Below are 26,504 nucleotides of genomic sequence, written 5' to 3' on the forward strand. Positions count from 1 at the left end.
AAGAGGTCTCTACTTTCAGACTTGTCAGCACAGATCTAAGTGAAGGATTAAAATAACCTTGAGCAAATTGTCCCAGTGCTGTCCTTGTACCCCTTCCCAAATATGACATTGTTGGTTAAGATTAAAGATTGCAACTATGTGAAAGAATAGCAACAGTAGCTCCTCGGGTGCAGACCTGCATGTGGCTTGTACTGTTTTCTAATAGGGAATCTCACTCTGAGCCCTTCACCTCTTAGAGAACTGCTGCTTCAAAAAGCAGCCAAGCCAGAGAGCATTAGCAGCAGCTTTTTCAGAGATCCCAGATACCTATTAGCTTCTGTTACTTGTCATTTGCAAAATCAATTACTCAAAAAGAAGGAAGGTCCTATACTGCTGGTTTTATCACAGGATAGTTTTATGTCATGTCAATATGGATTTTAACAGTAGGTATTAATGTATTAATTATCCATTTGATCCTCAAGTTGTATTGGTTAAGACTCTGATGTTATGTGACTTATTATCAACTTCTCCGTAAAATATGGAGAATTTAAAAAGTATACATGTATGTGTGTGGAGAGACAGAGGCAGAGAACGAATTTTCTGTCTTAGAAGCAAAACTAAAACCACAATGTGCTGTCTCTGGGCATAAATAAGGAGGTGAAACTGGCTTGGCCAGAGTAAAATGGACTGTATTTGCTCCAGCATTCAAAGTGAAAAGGAAATCAAAACAAAACAAAAAACAAAGTGAAAAGGAAACAAACATAATAGACAATCCAAAAATAGGATGTTAAACTATGTCCCTAATCAATAAAAGATATCTACTGAGAGGACACTTTTTAAAAAATAGACCCAGGTCTCTTTGCCAGGATCAAAAATCTGTACCATAGAAACTAATTTATCAGTATCATGTAGAGCAACAATAGGATTTATCCAGTTGCCTCCTCTCTGCTGCATATCATTCTGTCTTAAATGTTCATGACATTTATTAAGTGAAAATAGCCCTGACCCTTCTGTGACATTATGCCTTTGTGCTTTGACTTCTGTCTGCATGGAAAGGCCCTTCTTCCTGTACCACCTCTTGCCCAAATTTAGCACCACCTTCCCCTGGTAAGCTTCTCTGCAGGTTTCAACGCGAATTTCCTGTATTTTTTCTTTCCTGAAGCCTTCCCTGACTCCCTTACGCAGAGCAAGCTGCTTCCCCACCCTGATCCCTCAGCCCTCACCTTGCTACACTAGAAGTTGTCCCATCTCTATGCCTCACTTCCCGTGTGAACAATGAACAAAGGATTTTTATATGCATAGAGCAAATGTCATGAACTAGTTACAGACATAATGGCACCAAATAAGCATTTCTTTCTGATCAGAAGGATTGAAAGATGATTTAAAAGGGAATAGCCTTTTTAATCACTGTGATTGGATTTGATTTACTACCATGTCCATGTATCTAATACCATGTTCCAAATAATTTCATTTTGTGAAATGTGGCATTAAACAATGCAACCACCTCACCTTTCTTTTGTAATCTCCCCGATTTTCTACCTAAGTTGCCTTGAGTCCCATTTAAAGCAACTTACCATTTATAAATAAACAATAGAAAAGAAAGCCAAAATAAATATTCTTTCCCAGTGGCTTTGCAATTCAAATAATAAGCCCAGGTGTTCTTCTGGAAAAATAATTTTAATTTGATGTACGTCTCTAAGACATCCATGTTCAGCCAAGGTTTTGAACAGACACTAACATAACATACTGCTTAGAAACTACCACTAACCTTTTCCTGGGATCAGAAAGCAGTGGGAATCACAATGTGATGGATTTGAGCACTGGGTTGATTGGAAATCACAAATTTAAGCCTATCACTTCCTTGACTACACACACATAATTTCAAGGACATATGTTGTGGACACCAGTTGGAACCCTTGTCTTCTCTTGGGTCATAACTTCCCAAGCCTACTATAAAACGCATTACAACTTCTACATTCAAAATTGCAACTCTCCTTTGCATCTGCTAACTTTCAGCAGTTTTTGGCCAGTCCAAAATCACTTATTTTTAGTCTTCATCTAATTTCTTTGGGGCCCTGTGAAAACTGGGGGTAGAAAAATCAGATTCTAAAGTATTCCTTTAGGAAGACACTATTGAGGACATATTAAAGAATTAATTAATATGCTACTTTCTACTTTTGCCTTGGGTTTATTTAGACACTAGGTTATGTAAAATGCTAGCAGTGTCCCTAGCGTATCTGCTCCATGCCATAGCAGTGAACAACTGGCCTTGGAACCAGTTCTCTACAAAATTTGCTAGAGCATCATATGGAACCACCACAGCAGGGTCCTCAGCAAAGGGAAACCATGTCTTTGGAGGGAATGGGAGGTGTGGACTCCTACAGAGCTGATACCTACATGCAAAAGGCAAGAAGAGTAGGCTAGAAATCCCTCCCCTTCTCATGTTTCCTCAGTCAACAGATTCCTACTGCAGGCAGTTTACCTGGAAAGTTCTAGAAGCAAAGGTATCAGCACTGAGGTCTTTCCATACCACCCATACTACTTCCTTCGAGATGAGGTACACTTGACTTGACTCTGAGGGGAAGTAACCTGGCTTGTTCCAGCATTCTGTGCCTGAAGGGTAAGCAGGTAGAGTGATTACAGAAATAGTGTTTGCCCTTCACATGTGCATGGCCTTTTCAGTCTGGGATTTATCCTAATGACCTTCACAACAAGAGGAGCCATCTGTGAGCTTCCCCCCGCCCCCCCTTAATGGACTCTCAAGTCCATTAACATTTTCTTAACACCCACTAGCCTCTCCTGGAGTGTCAGCTACATGGTGGTTCTGGAAATAATCACACTCACATGGTGAGTAGTATTAACTCCCAAAGGCATCACCTTTGCCCTCCCTATTTACTTTAAGATGAACGTGGTCAGGGTCTTCTTAACAAATTTGAACTTTCCCCCAGAGAGGATGCCTGAAAGCACAGATATCTCAGTGAAATGGAATGGATGTTTTGCTTCTTCACTGGCAACAGGAGCTCTGGTTAAAATCAGAATTTCCCTTCCACCAACTCTTTGGCCCTGGAGCATTTTCTGTTGCTTCTAGAAAGTGGAGAGGAGGAGGCCAGATTCCTCCACCCCTTGAGTCACTCTAGTACTTTTTATTGTGGTTCCCTCAGTCACCTGCTAAAGGAATGTGTACAAACAGCCAAATGAACCAGCATCACAGGAGACAGCCAGGTGACTCCCTCAGAATAGATCATGTGCGGGCAGGGTCTTTCTCAATGATATGCCTATATGAGTTGCTTTCGTGATCTGCCACTTTGGCTTGTGCTCAGATTGTGGGTCATCCTATCCACTTGCTGTCAACAGTGATGCACTGCCTGACATGCCCAGCCTCTGGTCAGTTCTGCCCTCCAGACTTCTGATCTCACCCGAGGGACTTTGAGTAGGTCATTAGGGCTTCCTTTCTTCTCGGTGTTCTTATAGCAGAATCCAGGGATCTCCAAATAAGATTGAGCACATTGCTAATTGTCTTGCCCTTCCCTTTTCACAGAGGAATATGATGACAAGCAACCGCTGACCAGCAAAGAGGAGGAGGAGAGGCGCATTGCAGAAATGGGGCGGCCCATTCTGGGAGAACACACCAAGCTGGAAGTGATCATTGAAGAATCCTATGAATTCAAGGTATGCTTACCAACACTGCCCACAGGGGAGGCTAGGCCCATCTTGAAACCAAGACTGCTCATAGTGTTAGCAATTTCTGGGCTGGCTCATTAACTGAGAAGTTTTTCAGAGCAGAACTGAAATAGGAAAGTTGACAGGGAACCAAGAGGCCCTGCAAACCAAACGGTATCAGAGCCAGGGTTCAGCGGGTGGGATCCATCACTACACAGGGTCAGGGGTACCCCAAAGGGAGGACTTCCTCTGAGGGGATAGCAAGAAAGAAGCAAAGGTAGATTCTGAGAGATTGTTATGTGTGGGGGAAACCAAGTTCTATTTGAATAAGCAAATACATTCATCAAAAGCAAAGCACTTACACTGCTGACAATTAGGAGGCTTTTGTATTGGAAAGGGATGGTAAGCTATCTCTATAAAATATCCATCCCATTGACAAGTTCTCATTCATATTTAGTCCTCCTCTTCAGATCCTGGGCCATATTAGCACAGTCGACATACTGAAGGTATATAGTGCCTATAACCAGAAAGTTTACAATTGAGCTGATAAAATTTGATTCTTGGTTCTCTGGATGATGAGAGTCATTTTTCAGAAGCTAAGTGGATGGGTCTTAGGATGAGCTTAGTATTTTGAGGTGAAACTTCCTGTCCATCTTAGCTGGTCCCTCTACCCCATCCCACCTTCCATTCCACCTCGTCCACACAGCCCTGACATCTGGGAAGACCCCAGGAGAGCCACACTTTAGTTCTGGAGTGGGACATGGAAAGGAACATCATTCTCTGGTTTTCCAGAACCACAAACCCAGAGTGTAGATGTATCTTCCCTCACTTATTTTTCAAAAGCAGACTCTGCTCCTGTTTGCAAAACCAGAATGAGGATCCCAAAAGGGAGAAGCAGGCCAGGAACTTGGAAACCTCAGTATTTTTTGGCTTGATGTTTCATAGTAGTGAATTCCTTTTTTTTAGCTGGGTCCATGAATTATTTTAAAAAAATTGGTTCACAAATTGAGGTGCCTGATAGGAGACAGGTAGAAAGAAAAATGTCTTTTGCAATTAAAGTGGGATTTTTTAAAGGATAAAAATGCAATTAGACTTTCCCCTTCAGGTTGCTACAAATCACTGTTTCTTTTGTTCATTGTCACGGAAAGAAGGAGCAGGGGTAAAGACCGTGACCACTGCTTTCTAGGCAGACCCCAACTGTCAGAGCTCACCTGTTGTTTGATCTAGAATCAGCCTTACTGCACACATATGACTCGTACACATACTCACACAGGTTCCCTGTGATTCTGGGGTACCAGATAACTCAGACTGTCCATTCCTATGGACCAGTTTGTCCAGATGTATCTAACCTCACTCTTCCTCATGCGCCTTCTTTTCACCTAGAATCTGAGCTTCCTCCCCCACTCAGGGCTCTCGTGGGGAATAACTGTGTTCTTTCCCTTATGAGACAACTTTCAACTTTTACCTTTCATGTACCCATGGCTAAGAGGAACAATCACAGAAACTTTCTGCAGGAAGCATTGGGTTGGGTATGGCAGGGCACAGTCTTCCAGGCAGCAAGGCTTTCTTGGGTCCAAAGTTTTCTCCAATGCTCCATACATTTGAAAGTCCCCCAATTTCCTTATATAAGTTCACTTGTTTAGGGTTCTTATCTTCCTAGAATAGTTCCCATAGACTATTTCCTCCCATCTCCTCAAAATTCATCAGTAGCTACTATTAACACAAAAGGGAAATTGGGAACATGTTCTCGAAATGTCCTCAAATATCAATTTTGATATTTTGTTATTCTTTTAGGAAATTTCTTTTTTTCTAGACCATACCTATTTTAAAGAACTTGTTCAGAGCTTTACTGAACTGTGAACTGCATTAAAGACCAGAATCTGACACCTCACAATGTCCAACTCTGCCCCTACCCACTGGTTTCCTGTTTACTATGTTGTGACTAAGAGCTTGACTTTCCTAACACCCATTGCTAAGGGTGAGGTTATAATAGTCGCTTCCAGGGCTAGGGCAGTAAGAGTGGATCACTGGCCTACAGGAAAGAGAATAGAGGTGAATAGAGATGGACATGTCCAAGTTCAGGTGTCCAAACTTCAAATTCATTTTATTCGGTCCCCCCTCCTCCCATAGGTCAAGGGAGGAGATGTATGCAAATTAAGTCCTAGGAAGAACCCAGGCTGTCCCATAGTTCCCCAGGGTTAACATGAACAAAGTTTATATCTACCCTGGGCTTTTTGTACACATAAATTTTAACTTTCATTTATTTTAAAACTTTGCTCTTTAGAGATATTCCTTGAGGCACGTCTGTGTAACTCTTACAGCAGTTTGTCTCTTTATTGTTTATTTGCCAGGTGTTGGGATTATCTGCCTTGGCATCAGAACAGAGGGCTCTTTTGGGGAGACCTGTTCCACGTTTCCATTACATTTAGGAAAAATCAAGGTCATTTCATGCAACATTCTACACAGAACTTTGAGTTGGCATCAGCCAAGGTATTCAGAGGGCTCAATAAAATGGGGCTGAGTCCAGAGGAAAAAGACATGCTTGTCATGTGCTTCAAGTTACTGTGGCCAAGAGCAGTGACGGGTATAGCTGTTATCAGGGCCACTGGCAGGACAAGACATGAGGCTAGGGGCAGAAAAGGTCACCACCCTAAGGGAACAACCTAGCAGAGAATGTTGTTGAAGGTACAGAGTGGGCCAGCTGGAGATGGGCCCTTTCATGTTTATTATCATCTCAATGTTCAGATGATGCTTGTGGAATGAATGCACTTGACATTCTGATGGAGCTTTAGACTTCTGTACAGGCTGCTCAGATCACATTTTCCTTCCTCCCAGTTTGCTGATAACTTGCTCCCTCCCAAACCATAGTCAATTCAGGTACATTGCATTAAACATGTACGGATTTTGGCCTAAGAAAAATAATGTGTGTTTTCTGCCTCTTTGCAATTAGTGGGAATTCGAGGATGCTCTGACAGTAAGTGTGGACATGTGGTAGACTAGTCCATGTGGTAGTTTCTTTGGGGAGAGCAGCCTTATGTCCTGGAAGTGACCCTTCTCCCTGTAGTTGCTATGACGTGTGGTAGTGCTTTGGGTACATCTGCTTGCTTAGTTTGCCTGTGAACGTTTGGCTGTTCTATTGTTACCTTAACTGACATTTAGAAAGCTAGAGTGTGCTAATTGTATAAAAAAAAAGTGCTTAAAAAAATCTAAGAGGAAAAAAATGTCTAAAGAGAAAAGTAAAGCAAAGCACGGGGAAATTCAGTGCAACATCAATTGCAATGTTGCCTAAACCATATGAATTAACCTTTTCTTGTTTGCGACAGAAGTACAGTTAGAGTCAATTCTCTAAGAGCTGCCAGGCTGACAAAATCAGGAGCCAAAGAAAAATCTATTTATTGATGCTCATGCAGCAGCGATCTTGGGGCTTTGCTATCTGGCCGCATTTCATTGACAAACAAAAGTACGATAATAATAGTCTTTAGTTCCATAATCTATCTGCCAATTCCAGCTATTCAGAGATATGTAATGCTGAGCAGGTCATATATTAATTCGGTTGTAGGCAGCACCCTATAGGTGAAGCCAACAGAGAAACAAGTTCATAAAGCATTCAAGGGGAAGGGATGCGCTTTTGCAACATCTGCTATTTTAAACACTGAGGCCATTCTTCCTTGGCCATCGGGCAGGAGAGGAGGCTCATATTTGCTATGAAGAAATTTCTATTTCAGAATGGTTCCAAGCAAGGACTGTACTTGTTTGCATAATCGTGACACTGTTTGATGTCAATACTGTTGTTCCAAGCCTAACATCCACTATCCTTTGTATAACTCTGAGGTTTCAAAATCAACAAGGTCTTAGATTTCCTGAGGCTTTAACCAACCCAGCAGTTATCATCTTATTCTTTCCAACCATTCTAGAGTACCGTGGACAAACTTATTAAGAAGACAAACTTAGCCCTTGTGGTTGGGACAAACAGCTGGAGAGAGCAGTTTATTGAAGCCATCACCGTCAGTGCTGGTGAGTGCCTTTCTCTGCTATGAATTACAACGGTCCAAGCTGAGCTTGCTTTTCCTACTGTGACCACTTGGTCTGGATCAAAGCACCGAAAAACTTTCAGGGTAAAATTAAAAGAGTTAAATGTACTTGTAGCATACCTGCGCATTTCTGAGACTGATTTAGACTGTCTCGATGAAGCAAGTGTCTTAAACCTGGCATTCTTCTCCATCTACACTGTGTCTTTCTGGAAATAGACCAGATAAATTTAAAGACTTGTGTGTCTCTAACTCACAGCCAATCATGAGGCTTTGTCTGGAAAATCCCCTGAAAGCAGGAGAAGTGGCCAAGTGAAGGTCACAAAGGAAGCAGCAAAATCATAGGTGGGATAAGGTGACGTTAAGACACTTCACCACTGCCATCTGTATCATTTTACGCTCTTTTCAGCAACATCTAACAAATAAGCGTTTCCAGTGGCTCTTAGAAGTGGAAATAGAATCACATTCTGTTTCTTCCTGTATAAGCAAAGTACAGAGTCTTATTTAGGAAAATCTTACAAAAATGAAGTTGTTTTCAAACTCAGGGCGTCAGAGACCTGAGAGAATTAAATATAGAAGGAAGTATCTTTTCCCTTGATTGTCATACCATATCCACTGCCTGTATGATTTTATAAAGACAGAGGAAGGTCCTTCCCCAAGATGCATGAAAGCAGCACCATTATGGGCTCCCCTGCCCCCCAATTCTTCTGCTCAATCTATACTGGTTCTTTCTCTTTAACAGTCCCCAAAGGTTCATCTTCTACTATTGCAGCTAATGAACAAAACTAGAATTTTTAAAATAGTGATTCCTACTGTCAAGTATGTAACCAGCATCACTGGCAGTTGAGCCATGACTTCTAACACAACCCCCCTCTTTCCAATCTGCCCCAAAATAATTTGACAAATCCCTGAAGTGCTGTGGGAACAGAGGGTGGTAAAATGTTTGTGCCTTTTTATTATGAGTGCTATTTATAATCATACTTTAGTTTCTTGAAATTGAGTATACAAAGGAAATTTATGCACATTAAGTGGTGGGAAATTGCTTGGAGAGCAGATTTAGAATTTACATGCCAATTCTACTTAGGGGAGGGGATAACCCCCTGTCTTTAGTCCCTTTGGCCTGCCATTACAAAATACCAGAGAATGGGTGGTATATAAACAAGCTCACAGTTCAAGAGGATGGAAAATCCAAGATGAAGACACTGACAGATTTGGTATCTGGTGAGAGCCCGCCTCCTGGTTCAGAGACAACAGCTGTCTTCTTACTGTATCTTCACATGGAAAAATGAGCAAGAGGGCTCTCTGAGGTCTCATTCACAGGGCTTTCCCCTCATGGCCTAATCACCCCCTAAAGACCCTACCTCCTAATACCATCATACTGAGGATTAGGTTTCAACATATGAATTTGGGGGTGGGTTTGAGGGGGGGCACAAACAGTCTACAGCACTCCTACCTTATGGCTTTTGTTTTTCTATAAATCCAACATTAGTTTTTGAGACACGAGCTCTACTCCATCTTCACAGGAATAAAAACTAAAAGGACAAAAATAGCTTGAATAAGAAACTGCTGACAAGGCCAATTGAAAACATTAAAAATAATACAATTGTTTTATGGGCTTTAATATATATCAGAATCAGAACATTAAAAACATTAAAAACAACATAAACTTTAATGAACCATTCTCAACAGTTCCTGGGTTTCCTCTGGCTGCAGATATGTGAGTATTTATATAATGGTCACAAGCTGGATATAATTAATTCATGTTTCTACATGTCAATCACTGTTCTTGGGGGAAGAGATACCACAGTGTGTGACACAGACAAACATCCCTCCCCATATGGAGCTTATATTCCAGTGAAGGAGATAGTAAACAAAGCAAATAAGAAAATAAAGTGTATGCATGATGGTGAGCTTGTTGTAGAAAACAACTAAGTCATGGAGAGAGACAATAAGTATATGTAGGGGCTGCAATGGACTGTGGCCAACAGATGCTATCAACAGACACGTTGATGGCACATTTTCTTTTCTCGCAGTGGCGTGGGTTTGTATTGATTTATTCACATGTTCTCGTAACTCTCAGGGACCAGAGCAAACATTTTATGGCCACTCTTTGGCAGTAGCAAAGGGCAGCCTTCAACACTGAGAGAGATTATGCCGTGCACAAGTCCAAAGTTGTGATCCTGATCAGAATTGATATAGAATGAAGTAATTATAAAGATGCTAGTACTTCTTTACTTTAAAGGGGGCAGATTTGGGTTTGCAAACATTTTCATATATAATGTTGAATTAAATCCTCTCCAAATTGTATCTCATAGGTATTAGGATTATCCTTTTCTTGTAGCATCTGAGCATCGGCGAGGCAGTCATAGCTTTGGAACAGTGCTCAGAGCCCCGGCTACCAAATACCAGTCCAATGGGCTGTCTACCTCTCTTAAGAGAGAGAGGTTTCAAATGAGGGAAATTGCCCCCCACCTCTGTCTTCTTGAGGGACTCTGGTCTTGTCACCTTTCTTGGTGCCATGGTTTCAGCACTCTGGATGGGACAAGTTCCTGCCCAAATCCTTTGAAGAACTGTTGTTAATGAATGCGATGTAAAACCTCTCAAGTGTTCTTATTTGTCATGCAGTAAATTGTGTTTTATGTTTCTAAATGACTGCTTGGGAATAACACAAAATTGCTCAGAAATTTGCAGGCTGCTGGGTAAATTGACCTTATTTACAATTTGGAGACAAAATATCAGAAAAGCAAACCCATATTTTATAGGCACTGAATTACATGAAGGGCAGTTAGAAAGCTCAATGTTTGTCATTTTGATTAAATTTAAGTGTCTAAAGAATGTTAATATTCTTCACTTGTTAAATGGACAATAAAATTTGTAAAGCAGCATTTATTGAAAACAGATTTTCATTGGATTTTGAAATTTCATGGCTAAAGAGTTGAAAATCAGAACCATTTGCCTTATTAAAAATATTAAATTCCTTTTAAACAGCTCTTCTGAGAGGCTTTTTCCTATGCAATTTTCTGTGCAAAATTGAGTCTATATATCTTGCTAAACTAAAATAATAATTTTGGAAATAGGATTTTGCCTCTGTTTCTCACTAATTATATTAAATTTAGTTTCAAGGTAACTCCTGGCAGTCTTTTTGTTTCCCTACTTTTCCTGCTCAGTATCTGGGCCTCCTATGACCCTATCGTTTCTGAGAACTAAGTTCTTAGGGTCTAACATTTGAAGAGTTCAAAATTCATGAGACTCCAGAGATTAGGTAGGAATTCAACAGTCATGTCCCTGCAGCTCTCCTTCTGTTGCCTCCTGGGTGGAATTCCAAGAGAAATGGCGCGCAGCAAGTTAAGTGGCTGTCAGATGCTTGCTAGGCAAGTCCAGTACCATCAGGTACTTCTAAGATGTGTCAGCAGATGCACTTAGAAGTGAAGCTACCATTCACTACATGTCCAGTTTGAATTTTCCCCAAGTCCTCTTTTTTTTTTTTTTTTTAAGATTTATTTATTTTAGGAGAGAAAGCATGTGTTCACAGACACATGCAGGAACAGGTGAGGGACAGAGAGAGGGAGAGGGAGAGAGACTTCAAGCAGACTCCACACTGAGAGCAGTGCCCAATGCAGGGCTTCGATTCTATGACCCCGAGATCATGACCTGAGCCAAAACTAAGAGTAGGATGCTCACCTGACTGAGCCACCCATGCACTGGAAGAAGAAATCTTTCTTCCTCGCATCTCCAGCCAAGCAGAATGGAGGGATGACCTTAAGAAATTGCGTACCAGCTGAGATATAGAGAAGAAACAGATTTGTCAAGGAAGAGGGCAAACATTATCTGGGTAAAGAGAACCAGATGTCAATGCTGCCAATTCCACAACCACCCTATTATTGTTCTTCACAACAGTCTTGGGCCATGGTTGGGTGAAGGAGAATGGTTGCAAGCCTGGCTTTGGAGTCCAATGTGAATTTGTGTCAGACCTCCAGAAATTCCCTGGGTGACTCAGGGCAGATCACCTCCCCTCTAAGTCTCTGTTCCCTTGAATGTAAAGGAGATAATTTCTCCTCACACATGGAGCTGCTGTAAGGATTAATTAAGGCAATTCATAATTTCATGAGGGCTGTCTATACATTTAGATACCACAATTGGCTGTTTGCGAGGCAAATCTCGTTGAAGATTCTACAATAAAAGATAACCAAATTTTGTGTGAATATAGTCGATTCAGTTTAATTAACTAAAATGATTAAGTGACTAAAAACACTGCTTTTCCCTTTTGTAGTAAGAGTAACACACACCATTTTATAGGTAAAAAAAAAAAACAGAGAATCAGAAAAACATTACTTGCCCAAGAAGCAAAGCTGGTAAATGGCAGTGCAAATTGGCCCAGAATCCTACCCAATGTGAAGAGTGCACTCACTTGCTATACCTGGGGGCTGAGTACGTGCCTGTGCATACACACATGGACATGCAGGGATGAGCACACGGATGCACACATACTCTGATACACAGACACGCATGTGTGTGCATGCAAACACGCATGAATACACAGAGACACACAGACCCAGACAGAAGTGTGCACACTCAGATACACACAAGACAGGCACTGAGACATGCACAGGTATCTCATATAGAGCATGTCTCTTCATCCTTTGGACAACCGAGCCACAGCTGACAGTAGGAAGTGTTTTTTTTTTTCCTTTAATAGTCATTAAGTCTCCTGAAGCCTTGCTCATAGTCCCCTACAGAGAATACCCGCTAGTTCCCTTAAAGAACAAATGGGTGCTTTTGTTTGCCTGATGCATCTATAGTTTTCTCCTGCCTCATAATTTGTGATATTCTCTAAAGAAAGTCAACACGCTGCCCTCTCTTTTACCTGATAATTTTACCACCACTAAGGATTTTTTTTTAAAGATTTATTTATTTATTCATGAGAGACACAGAGAGAGAGAGGCAGAGACAGGCAGAGGGACAAGCAGGCTCTCCACAGGGAACCTGATGCGGGACTCGATCCCAGGACCGCGGGATCACACCCTGAGCCAAAGGCAGACACTCAAAATGCTGAGCCACCCGGGTGTCCCAAAACTGGGGAGTTCTGTCAGTGGCCAATGCTTCACAGCATCCTTGATGATGCTGTGCGTCACAGCCTACCTGATTTGGACATGGAAACCAATATTCTTCCCACCAACCCACCTTGCTTAAGTTAGGTATTTCTAGCCCAATAACAGAATGCAGTCCACATCTATTCTAGAAGGAAAGGGATGGAAAGAGAGTTTTCAAAGTGTAGCCTCAAAGAAACTCAAAGTGTGGTTTCAAAAACAAGTGAGAGGTTGCTTTAAAAGTGCCTAATTTTCTTCCTGCTCCTTAACTGGAAATCAGAAATGCCTGCAAAATCCTCCACAGTAGAAGGGCAAACATTCAACACTGGGCCAGGCTGGTAAGTGCAGCTGGCCTGTCCACCCTCACTCTGCTTCACAGTAGATTACAGCCAGAGACCCGACTTCAGCTACATAATGAGGGCATGTTTTCCTCAGCCTACCAAATCAATTTAGAGACTAGTTCAGTTTGGGGATGCTTCTGTCATCAGCTCATCATCCATGCATGCTATGTGGAGAAATAGGTGCCATCAATTAAATTGAATTATTGAATAGCAGAAACTGTCAAGTCTATGGGGCCCCAGACATCAATTCATTTGAAAATACTGTCAGCCTGAAGATGGACCCACTCTGTAAGCCTAAATGAGTAATAAAAATGGTGCTTCCAATGAGTTTCACCGGATTGCCACACAACCTAGTCTAAGGAAGAATCTTCCTAGCCTCTCTTCTATTATTATTGAACATCATTACAAAGGAGATACTCTCATTACTTAATGTGTTAACCCTGGGACATTTGAAAGCGCCATTTAAGCAGTTAGGAAAAAGGCTGCTGGGTCAAGTTTGGCACAGCCTCAACATAATTATAAGACAAGAAGGAAAGGGAAGAAGGTAGGAAGGAAGGAAGGAAGGAAGGAAGGAAGGAAGGAAGGAAGGAAGGAAGGAAGGAAGGGAGGGAGGGAGGGAGGGAAAGGGAAGGCAGACAAGTAAAGTGGAGGGAGAATGTGCTGGAGTGGAGACTGGGAGTTTTCATTTTTCCCTGCTTCTTGTGTGACTATACAGATTTTTAATTATCGTTTATCTAAAAATCATAAGCTGACTTTTTCATTTCAAGGACAAAGGTGCTGGTTTTATGAGAAATAGGTACAATGGCCTTAAAAGAAAGTCTATCAAAGACCTATGCATGAAATTATGGTTCATGTTCTGTTTAAATAATATTATAATTCATTGACTGTCTCTACCTGGCCAATGCTCTATTTATATTATTTCTATTCCTCACAGCTATACCCTAAGGTAAGTAATGTTTTTTTCCTGAGTTTACAATTCTGAGGCCCAGGGTGCTTATGTAAACATATCTAGTTAGGGTCACACAACGAGCAAGTGGCCAGCTGGACTAGGAAGCCCCATCATTGTGAGTCTAACACTGGTAAGCTATTAGCAAAACCCTGGATGTCCCTTCTACAATTTTAATTCAGGTCTTAAGTGGCCAGATTTCAATGAGTCAATGTAGGAAAAAGGGACCATGTTGATGAACCCTTTACTCTCAGTTACACATGGTGAAGTGAAGGGTTTGGAAATGAGTGTGAAAGTACTGGACAGAAGTATAGAAGCACCAGAAAGAAAACCAATTGTGGAAAGTGGACAGCATTAGTACTGCAAGGTTAATCCCATCATAAAGGACCCAGCAACACTTCCAAATTTTTTTTGTGATCTTAGAACTGTATTTATATCTACCGCTAGAAATCATGTCAGGTCTTTGGACACCAAACAGGATCAATGCCCACCTTCTTCTTTTTTTTTTTTTTTAGCTCCTACTGTGTTTCCTAGTGGTATTGTTACAGGATCTGTGTGTTCAAAGAATGAAGAGGCAGACCAGATGAAGAACGGTGGGCAGCAAAGAAAAGTTTATTAACCAAAAGCATAAAGCCCCTGGAGAGGGAGGGGGGCCCGAGTGGCTTGCCCCCAGAGTTTCTAAGTTGTGAGCTCTTTTGTACAACTCTCTTAAGCAGTCAGGGTGTACTGAGTCATGCCAATCAGGGCTTTAGTCCCATAGCTGCCTACTTATTAGGTTATATCCACGTGCTGATGGTCTTTTTTGCTGACATCTGGGGGTTTAGGTCTTCACTGCTTCTGCCTGTGATATTGACAGATGCTTTTGTGGTTCATTGTCTTTTTTTAGGATGTTTTGCAGAAGTCATTTCTGCAAAGGCTGCAAAGCAGAAGGTCAGGGAAGTCCTAGCTAAGCTGCAAAACAGGATGTCAGTGCTGTTTTCTTTTAGCTGTCCTGACTCCATATTTTCTTGTTGGGGACCCTGGCCCTGACTACCTCACTGTCCAATTAATCCTAATAGTATGATTAGTTATTCTGGTAGGTTTCTCATGCTCTGAGCACTAGCCTGCTTGCGTTAATAGGAATAGCAGTTATTTTAAACTCTAACAGGAGATGTGAACAACACTGTGTCATCCAACTTGGCTTTCATTCCTTTTTCTAGTATATAGCTAAAATACTCTTATTTGTTGTGATAGTGCATATTCCATGGGTGACAAAGCATTTCATGTAAAAGTTGTAGGTTGGAATCTTTGGCTTCTCTGAAGACTTAAGTTCAAGTGGTCAAAGACCCACCAACTAGTTGGATAGCTCTAAACAAGTCCTCTAACTTCACCTGTGAAGTTGGGGGATTGGTATAGGTGACCTCTGTCTCTGGAACATGGAAATACTGAAGGATCCTCTGAAGGACCCTTCATTTTCAGCAATAAATGTCAACTTGCTTTCCCTGGTCCTGCTGCTTGAAATTTAGGGCTCTGACTTTAATCAAGTGGACTATCTGCCTTACAGTACCCGTTAGATAAATTGGGTAATTACACCAACTCAGCTAAAGCTCATTTAAGACATCTAATGCTTACGATACTCGGTCTGATGGTCACATTAACTAAATTTAGTAGCTGTTCTTCCTTGCTTTGAAGAAGATATTAAGGAGGTAAAGCTTCTTTAACTTTTTATCAGAGCCCTTTTCAAAACTGCCTTCACTGGATTATAATTTTGTTACAGCTTTGATTTTTATCTTTAAAAGATAATTTTTGAAAAGTGTTATTTTATCTTTCCTTAGAGTTAGAATAATTATTCATAATGTCACTCACTATAAAGAAAAAGCAGTAAATTCCTACTTTAAAGAAGTTTTTCCAACAAATTAATTTTTATCACTTCTGCAGTTAGAAAATCATAAGTGTATAATTCAATGCTTTTTTATTTGCTTTGGCCATCAGAAAGCCTATTCTATTTTTTTCCCCAAGTGGTCAAAATTCACTCATTTCAGATGACTGAAAGCATCCTTTATTTTCGCTTCCTTCAGACATCAGTATCTCATTTTATCTTAAAATATATTATGCTCTATTAGCAGGTACAGATCCAAGTCCTCTTAGAAGTAGTAAGAATCTAAATTAAAATCATTTTTTTGTTGTTGTTTTAAATCACGGCAAATCTGTCCCATTCACTATTATTTCCCTAGCATTTAGGACAGTGTCCAGCAATGATAAGTATTTATGGGAAAAGAATGAATGAATTTATGTGTGAATCAATGTTATTCAGTCCCCATGTAACTGGATTAAAAAGCCTGTTTTCACTACATCATACAGCTACATATGATCTAGAAGAAAATTTGTATAGATACATGCATGCTCTTACATAGACACATGCCACCTTTCCAAAAGTTTCAGACATGTGTAATTCATCTAGAATAAATACCCTTTACAGAGGACATGCAGATACTCAGATGCATGTATTTGTACACCTAAAATACTATCCTCATAAATGCAAATCAGATATGCTAATCTTTATTTAAAAATGGCCTTATCTATCAGTTTTCATAGTGAAATTTTACTATTTAGCTGATAATCATGATCCTAACTGAAAAAGAAGAAAAGCAGAGGGCGTGAGGAAAAAAGTAAGTAAGTAAGTAAGTATAGTAAGTTCCAGAGAGAAAACTATTGGGGCCATATTGGTAGGTAGGCAAAGCAAATCTGGAATATCTATCAACTTAAAAATGTCAGTGGTAGCAGGATAATCAGGGAGCTTCAACTCTGTTTCAGTAGGAGGCAGGCCAGGGACACAGGGATGGGAGCACAAGAGGGTGGGAGAAAGGAGCAATTATCTTCTGGCCCTTGGATACGCTATAGCCGATATTTCTGAAAATAATATTGGCTTGTTGAGCTGTTTTTCTCTTAAATTGCTTATTACAAAATCTTGAGGAAAACATGCACCAAAGGGCTCCAGAATGATTCAGCGCTCTCATTTGTAAGCCTCAAGTCACGTCTCTGATGCAGCTTTTGTGTGGAGACAGCAGCTCAGCCCTGCAAACAATGCGCCATCACTGGATCCAGTAGCTCTTTAGCTGGCATTGGCTGCTGCGCTGTGAATACAGTTTTAATGGTTGCTTACAGATCAGTGCACGAGGCACGGGGTAGGGAGGGCTCTTCATCCCTAGGCTGGAGCCTTTGTACACTGTTTACAGTGGGGGAAACCTTTTATCATAATCCAAAGAGGTGGAAGGAAGAGAAAACATAGCCACCCCCACCACATACACACATCCCAAGGCAGAGGGGAGCCTCCTAAAGGTGACTTGCAGCATTCATTCTTGCTGTTCAGTCTGTTCTCGAGAAAGATCTTGCCATGCTGATTCCTGCAACTAAAAGCCACTTACATAAGCCAACAGGTTTTGATACCAACCCTAACCCCTACCCTATTTATTTCTCCTGCCTTGAGTTGCCTGAACATGTCTGGCTGGGTGTTGTGTCTTTTGTCCTGTTGGAGCATCTTAGCCCAGAATCCAGCACAGAGCAAAACCAGAGCTAGTCCAGCTTCCCCTTATTTTAATAAACAAGAGACTGAGACCAGAGAGGGAGAGTGTCTTATCCAAGGTCACACAGAACCTGTTTTAGAATTCTTGGTTCTTGCCAAACTTTATGGCATTAGTCTCTTTTAGTTGTTTTTTGGGTTTTTTTTTGTTGGTTTTTTTTTTTGTTTTTTTGAGCTGGTGTTTGTAGAACCCACACCTTAGTGCTTATTCCATCCATGCCTGTCCCTTGATCTTACCTAAGAACCTCCGAGCTTCTTGATGACATGATGTCTTGGGATTCGGCAAAGCAAAGACCAAAACTTTCCTGAGCCAACTACTTAGCAGCACTGAATGAGTAAACAGTTGTACCATTGGTGGACCTGTGCATTCATGAACCCATCATGGCAACTTTGTGCAGCAGGTATTCATGAACCCATTTATAAGATAGGGAAACAGAATCTACAGGTTCTGATCCCAAGCTCAATCCTCCTTCCATCTTGTCACACTTGTGCCTCCCCGAGTTTAATGCCTGTGAGCCATAGGTGTACTCTTACTCTTCATACTATGCTCTTACTTCAGGGCCTTTGCACAAGCCCCAACCCAACCCAAGGAAGACTTTCCCTCTGTCTGGATGTTCTCACCATTAAGGTCTCAGCTCACAAGTAATCTCCTCAGAGGAGTTTCTCAACTACCCAGTCATAAGTACACTACTTGACTTCACTGTTTTCATAGCCCATATCAGTATCTGAAACCACCATGTTTGTTCATTTGTTTTACTTGATTGCTATCTCTCTCTCCTGGACAGAATGGAAGTTCTATGCAGTGTTATTTGCCTACATTTCCAATGCCTAGAACTGTGCCTGACACATAAATTATTACTAAATATTCACTGAAAAAAAAAGAATGGTACAAATTAAAGTCATTCTTTCAACCACTCTATTCCCTTTAAAGATTTACTGCAGATAACTGGTCCAGGTGAGGAGTTCAGCCTGGGCATGTGGTGCAAAACAGTGACTTAAAATATTTTTAGAGCTCTGACCTCTAAGCTTAATAACATTTGTTTCCTTGCTTTAGCCAGATAAGAAAAACAGACCATAGACTTACAGATAATGAGAGGGAAAGAGATATTTTTCAGATGGTTTATATTGAAGAAAGCCATCACAACAGCTCCATTCAGGGTTGTTATTTATGAGACTGGCAGACAAACTTGATTGTTGGCATCCACTGTAGCCAGCCTCCCTCTAAGACAAGCGTACATGAGCAGGGAGGGAAAGAAGATGCTGTGTTTGAATGAGCTGATTGCCCCACCCAAGACAGATTCTACTACATATAAAACATACAACTTCTCTTAAAAATCTTATTTATCTTCAGCACTAGGGAGTATGTTAGTAATGGCTATCCTCAGTTTCCAGGAGAAGAAACCAAAGCACGTGTAGCATCTGTGAAGTGCCCAAGAACATGAAAATCACTGAAGTCCCTTTGGTGTCCATGGCAGGCCAGTTTACTAGGGACTCACTGAAAATCACAACAGAGAGAAGGAAATGCAGGCAAGCGGATGAGGAGTGCCGAGTAATTGCAATCACTCTGTATTGTGGAAACCAAAGCCCATGATCAGAGTTTTAGATGCTCAACTTACATTGCCACTTTGCCAGTAAATCAACTCACAAACTTCAGGATCAGAACAAAGTCTTGTCAAGTGGTCATCAGACCAGGAAGGCAGGCAAGGAGCAGGGGTGCTGGGGGTGGAGAGCAGTTGTTGAAGTGCCGATTCCTTCTGTTTGCTACGCAGAGAGGTAGATGTGAGCCACCAGAATGAAAAGGATCCCACTTCTCAACAGAACCCATATAAACCACCCATAGAGGATTTTCCCAAGATGAAAAGAAAATCAGACTCTTAGGAAAACAGAAACTAGAGCCATCCATTCATTCCCTGAAAGAGCATTCAGTATTTTATACATGATATATATGGGGGCGCCTGGGTAGCCCAGTCATTTAAGCATCCAGCTCTTGATTTTGGCTCGGGTCATGATCTCAGAGTCATGAGATCAGGCCCTGAATGGGGCTCCACAGTCAGCAGGGAGTCTTCTAAAGATTCTCTTCTCTGCCTCTACCCCTCCCCCCAACTCATACATGCACTCTCGCTGTCAAATAAATAAATCTTTTTTAAAATGATGTATGCAGAGGATTATTTTAAGAAGGGTAATTATTTGGGGTGCCTGGGTGGCTCAGTTGGTTGAGTGTCTGACTCAGGACATGATCTCAGGGTCATGAGATCAAGCCCCAAATTTGGCTCCACACTCAGCATGGAGTCTGCTTGAGATTCTCTCTCTCTTTTTGCCACTCCCCTCATGATCTCTCTCTCTCTCTCTCTCTCAGAAAAAAGGGTAGTTATTTTCTAATTCAAGTTTTCCATAAATCAATGCCAGATGAGCTTAGATTTTATCAGAATGGCTTTCTGCTAGACAAACCACAGAGAATTTTTTCTGTGGAAACAGTGGGTCAAGTAATTTCAGTGAAGTGGTGGAAAGGGGTTAGATCTCATAAGCAAGTCACTTAAACTCTTCGAGTCTTGGTTTCATCTTGAAAATGGAAAAAATAATACCTACTTGAGCAGTGTGCTAGGGGATGAAGATTAGGTGGGACGTATATATTTATTCATGAACATGAGGGTAAGCGCTCAGGAAGTGAACCTGAACTCTTAGCTTGATCACAGCAGCCTTTATGCTCCTTTGCATGTGGGGTAGGCTTTGGTATACATCTAACCTTATATAAATTTCAACCCTTTCCTAGGACATAACATTGAGCTGTTTGTTGAAAATTACAGGGTTATTGCTGCCCAAACAGTTCCTCCAAAGCTCAACTTCCTACACTCTAGGAGGCTAATTCAGGCGCAGCTGCTGATATTTACAAAGTGTTATCAGGGCCCTCAGGCCCATCTTAGAACCTGGTGTGCTCACAAACCACCCACTATTACTAACCCATCTAAACCAGCAGGAGGCATCTACACTTGCTGAGTATTAGTTCTACTTGTTGAAGGTTTATTTCTTAGGTGCTCATGTCTACAGGGCATGTGCTTCTCTACTACAGGAGCCTCAATTCTGTCAATCGTACAGTTGGTAAAGGGTAAGAGTACACTGAATTTCAAGATATTTAGCTTGACTTGAAGTTATTTTGCAGAAAACAAAGCTTGGGACAAAACCACATGACTAATCATGTCACCCTGCGATGATTTAGGTACACTTAGGGCACAAAGAGGAAGTCTTTTGAAAGACAAAGGAGGGATGTGGCTCAGTGGTTGAACGTCTGCCTTTGGCTCAGGGCCAAAGGTCCTGAGGTCCTGGGATCAAGTCCTGCATAGGACTCCCTGCATGGAGCCTGCTTCTGCCTCTGCCTGTGTCTCTACCTCTCTCTGTATGTCTCTCAGGAATAAATAAATAAAATCTTTAAACTAAAATAAGACAAAGGAGGCTAAGCTACACAGTCAGGTTTCAGCTTTAAACTGATTTGTTCTGCTAGTAATCAAACTTACATGGAACTGGAACTCCTTAGTAGATCCTTTTTCATTTCATCCTTTTCACACTGGCCATGATTGCTGAGAAATATTTCCGACACATTAGACATCTTTTGCATCAACCTTCCTAACATTAAGGATTCTGTTAAGCTGGTAAGGATCCTGTTCTTTCATCCAGGGTTTCATTTGTTCCAGATGAAGTTGAAGTTATTCACAGAGAGTGAGTTGCCTTCTTGTGTCCCTTCCAGCACTGTCACATATCACGGGTCCCCAGCCCCTCAAGTATGAACTGAAATGAACACTGGTCCTATGGAGGAGGATGGCCCATAGCTGTCTCTGGCTTGGAATTGGGGGATAAGGATGATTAACAGGGCCCATGGAGGTGTCCTCTGCATCCCAGAACAGGCCAGCAGTCCAAGTTGCAAATATATAGCAATCTTGAACTGACATTTCATGCACAGTGGTGTTAATACCCAATATATTTATTTATCTAGGGGCATAGAATAAAAACTAGAAAGCTTTCAAGTATCTAGGAGTAAACTACATACACTTAAATGTGGGCATGCAGGCACACGTATTCCAGACATCGAGTGTCCACACTAATTCAAATCCCCACTAGGTAGTGAAGAAGGGCCTCTCAGTATATGCCTAAGCTTGCTCTCAGACTTTTGCCTTAGGGCAGTAGGGCAGGAAGACTAGAGACCACCAGCAAGCCTCACACCAAGGATGACTAGCTCGCAGAGAGACTTTTTCAGTCCAAATACATTTCCGAGAAAGCTTCAAGAAGGAAAGTTCTTAGAAAGAGCTGGCATGATGTCAAAGATACAGGTATTCTAATAATAGTTTTACTGTACTGAAAAGATGATAAGGAATCATTTCTCTTAGAATAATAATAAGGACAGATTAAACATTGTACAGTTGTGGGGCATCTGGGTGGCATGGAAGGTTGAGCATCTGACTCTTGGTTTCAGCTTAGGTTGTGATCCCAGGGTCATGAGATCAAGCCTGGTGTCAGGCTCAGTGCTCAATGCTGAGTCTGCTTAAGACTTTCTCTCTCTCCCTCTGCTCCTCCCCCTTGTCCCCCCTCACTCTCTCACCCTCTCTCTCTCTCTCTAAAATAAACAAATCTGTAAGAAAAAAACCATTGTGTCCCCCTGAATCAATTATACTAGTATGGGAAAAGGAAGACAAGAGCTAGAAATGACATTGAAAGAGTGAGTTGTTGTTGCTTTAAAAGTTATATGTAGGACGGTGTGTGAGGTGGCTACCAAAGCCAATGTGTACATTAATGTAAGTGAATAGTGTCCAGAATGCACAAGATTAAAGACCTTCCCCAGTGCAGGTGGGTTAGGTGTCTCTTGAAGTTGTATTCAACGCCATGCATCATATTCTAAAAAAGAAGGATGCCTTAGTGCTCAGAGGAGCATGGCCAGCCTGATAAAGGAATTCGAGCAAGGACTGAGGTTGGAATCAACTGCCTGATGGAATGGCATGTGGAGCAAGATTGGACCTATTCCATATGGCCTATGGTCCTATGGGACCTGGGAAAATGAGTGGAACCTACCAGCCAGGGCCCCTAAAATTTGGATTGTGAGATCATAAACCCTCTAGTAGTTAAGACCCTCCAGTGTGGCACAGGTGACCATTTTGTAGACAGATTTTTTTTATTCCGCATTTTGGGGCTTGAGCATTTTTTATTCTGCATTTTGGGGCCTCCTTGCCCCCTTGTAGACAGATTTTAAAGGAATTCATGTTAAGCAGAGAGTTGACCTTAGCAAGCTCTGAAACCCTCCCAGTGGTTTAAGTCCAAGTATTTTCTAATACCCATATGTTTCATTTGATAAAAGCAAATGCCTGCATTTTTTTTCCTCTATGCTTTGACAATGCACAGATCTAGGAATCTGAGTAAATTGTGTTTTGATAAGGATTAATCATGCAATATACTTGGTGGAAAAATTACTGATATCTTCTACTTTTCATCAGAGAACATATTTGTAAGTACTTCCCAACCATTAGGTTATAGGAAAATGTTTACAGCACTTCTCCAAAATCCAGAACAAGAGGGAAATTCTTGTTTGGGAATGAATCTTTGGGTGCATATAGAAACTGTTAAGAGTGGGATGAGATGAATAAATGTTTTCTCACTAGAAATAAGATATAAGCATATAATAGGGGAAATGGGAAGAAACGTCTTTAGATCCCTAAGTGATCAAGACAGTAAAAGCCACTGGGTTTAACTCAAGCCCTCATGTATCAAATGGGGGATGGTTGGGGAGGGAGAGATATAGGAAAACAAGAGAACAAAAAATTCAATCAAATCACAGTTTGTAGTATTCCTTTTAAAATGAGGAGGGGTGAATTTTCAGATTGCTAAGGTTTCTTTCATCTTAAACATTTTATGATTCTGTCAGAACCTTTGAAATCAAAAAGAATTGGAAATCTACAACTGAAAAGAACTTTTTTTGAAATGACTGTGTATCAGGTTGCAGGAAAAAAAGTGATAGCTATGGAGGAGAAAACCTATTCAATCAAATAAAATAAACTTGTTAATTTGTTTGGTGGCAACAAATCTTTGTGCTCAGAAACTAAAGAGACACAAAATCAAATCAACCACACTTGGAAAGAAAGGAATAAAACTTCATCAAGAACTTTGGCTCAGAACAGTGTGTATTGAATGTAGAAAACCACTGTAGTGATCTAGCTTCACAGTTGTTGATTTCTATATTACATGGGCTGTCATGTAGGACTTGCTGGGCCTGGATCATATGCACGGCAATGTGGTTGGCAAGATACCATCCTATCTTCACTCTGTCATACTCCTGGAAAGCATCTGGTCATTCTCATTATTCCCTTAGTTGGAGAATACTCTTGCAAAATAAAAATAGGCTAATTATAGGCAAGTACCAAGAAGTAATTGAAAGTCAGACCTTCCTTCAGATTAACAGCAGCATACATTCCCCAAACTGCTTTCCATTACAGACGGGTGACAATATAGGCCAGTTTCCCAAATTCTAAAGAACTAGATGTACACCAGGGTGTTTGATTCAGAACTACCTGGCTGACCTTTGACAGCTAGAAATGGAAATTAGACCTTGCTCTACTCAAGTAGAGATTCTGAAATGGTCACAACCATGATGCCCTCCCTTTATTTATTGTTTTCTGTGTTTAGTTGGCCAAAAATATGTCATATCTAGAAAATAAATTACAAGACAAATAAGATGCAACAGTGTTTTCAAATTCCTAAAAAGGTAACATTGTATCTATGTAGCAGTAGGCATTAAAAGTATTCTTGGGGATCCCTGGATAGCTCAGCAGTTTAGCACCTGGCTTCGGCCCAGGGTGTGATCCTGGAGACCCGGGATCGAGTCCTGCATCAGGCTCCCTGCATGGAGCCTGCTTCTCCCTCTGCCTTTGTCTCTGCCTCTCTCTCTGTGTATGTCTCTCATGAATAAATAAATAAAATATTTAAAAAATAAAATGAAATAAAATGAATAAATAAATAAAGTATTCTCAAATTCAAACTTTGAATCAGATGTGATTGATGCTAAACTCTATCTGCTTCAAAAAGACATCATGTGTAGTGTTCCTTGGGCTATTAGATCAAATCCCAACTCAGCCACTTACCTATTATGTGATTATTTTGTTTGAGATTTTACTTATTTATTTATTTGACAGAGGAAGAGAGAGAGCACAAGCAGGGGGAGCTACAGAGGAGAGGGAGAAACAGGCTCCCTGCTGAGCAGGGAGCCCAATGTGGGACTGGATCCCGGAACCCCAGGGTCCTGACCAGAGCCGAAGACAGAACTTAACCAACAGAACCACCCAGACATCCCTGTGATTATTTTAGAAAGTCACTTAAACTCTCTGAACTTCAGGGGGTTTTTGTACGTACGATGGGATTAATAATGCAGCATTATTATAAGGATTAAATTAGATTAGGTGTGTGAAAAAGTTTAGTTTATGTGCCTGTCACTTAGTAGCCACTCTATCATTCCCTCTCTCTGCTCCTTTCTTCTTTTCTTAAAATCAAGCAGCTTGGGAAAGCAGTGGTGATAATGACTCATTCAAACAGAATATAGATTCTGTAAAATCAGGATACTCGGATCATATTGATTTACTGCCTTCCTTCTGACAAGTAGCAGTGATGGAATATGGCACATCTGGCTGTAAAGGGGTTCATGGTTTGACAAGAGACTTTCATATCACCTCTTTCAGTCCTCACCACTGATCTAAAATGTGAGAATTAGGAAATTCACTTGACAGATGAGGAACTGAGGCTTAGGAAGGTCAAGTTCTGCTCTCAAACACAAGCTGAGAACGAGAAATTGTCTTAAATCTTCTGACCTAAGTCAAACTAAGTCTACTACAGACTAAGTCTACTATACCTCAGTAGCCCCTTTTTCTGGTTGTCAAAGCTCTCCCTGAGGCCAAACCCTGAGTGCCTCTGGAGGGATGCACACTAACACCGGGTCTATTAGATGTGTGGTCATCTGCAAGTGCCAAGCCCAGGATTCCTGTTCATGATCAGTGGTGCTGATGCCACCTTTGTTCTCATGCCGTAGAACAGGGTCAGTCCAAGTTGTTATGTCAGTAGTTGAAGTGATGTTCTCTCCTTTATCTGTGGTTTTAATGATAGGCTATTTTTGTAGTTCTATTTAGGAAGTCCAGCATGTCTCAAGGAAACCATTTGAAGGGCCACAGGAAGGATTAATCGAATGCAGCTTATTATCTTTCCATTAGTGGAATCCATAAAGCTGAAAAGAAGGATTCTGAGATAAGCCGATCTTTTGCTTGGGATCCTATAAAAGGAAAGCTCCCCCCACCCCAAACTGCCTATTTCTTTGCTAATGCAGAGGAGGGACTTGAACAAATTACGCAGCCTCCAATAAGCCTGAGCTGACACACCTACAGAACTGGCAGGTTACCATCATTTTTGCCATCCCATAAAAGACACTCCAGGTGTTTGTGTTTGTGTTTTTAATGTTCCACTGCTCTTTGCAAGGAACAAACTTTTAAGTATAGTCCTGATGGTGACGAATGAACATCATATTTCCTTTTCCTTCTCCAAGACGAGGTAATTGTATATCACACATGGCAGTCAGTGGTCATGTTTAATATTTTAATGGCATCTGAGTTGCAGATTAAAATTTATAAAGAACAGTGTGATCCCAGGAAAAAGGATGGGAAGCCATTTCCACTTTCAAATGCAATAAAGCAGATGGGCCTCCCATTCCAGACTTAAGTGCTAAGATATTTAAGATACTTTGTAATGCTGGAACCCTACAGAAGGGAAGGAAATTTCTCTCTCTGTCCCTCTCTCTCAGACACTGACTTATTTTGCATTGCATGCTTACAGACCATGAAGATAACTCCAGAGGGCAAGATTAAATTTTATTTCTAAAAGCTTAGGCTG

The 26,504-nt window shown here is 41.1% G+C and overlaps 1 protein-coding gene across 22 annotated transcripts in view; it reads left to right on the plus strand.

Moving 5' to 3' along the window:
- The window catches only part of SLC8A1 (solute carrier family 8 member A1), a 385,502-nt gene that overhangs the window by 327,632 nt on the left and 31,366 nt on the right, over positions 1-26,504 (plus strand). For all 22 annotated transcript variants that reach the window (XM_077843500.1, XM_077843497.1, XM_077843496.1 and 19 more), the window contains 2 exons: positions 3,518-3,648; positions 7,554-7,653. In XM_077843500.1, the coding sequence (XP_077699626.1) occupies positions 3,518-3,648; positions 7,554-7,653 (231 nt within the window). The remainder of the gene's footprint in view (positions 1-3,517; positions 3,649-7,553; positions 7,654-26,504) is intronic.

The sequence above is a fragment of the Canis aureus genome, chromosome 12 (assembly GCF_053574225.1).
Source record: "Canis aureus isolate CA01 chromosome 12, VMU_Caureus_v.1.0, whole genome shotgun sequence".
In the NCBI taxonomy this organism is placed as follows: Eukaryota; Metazoa; Chordata; class Mammalia; order Carnivora; family Canidae; genus Canis; species Canis aureus.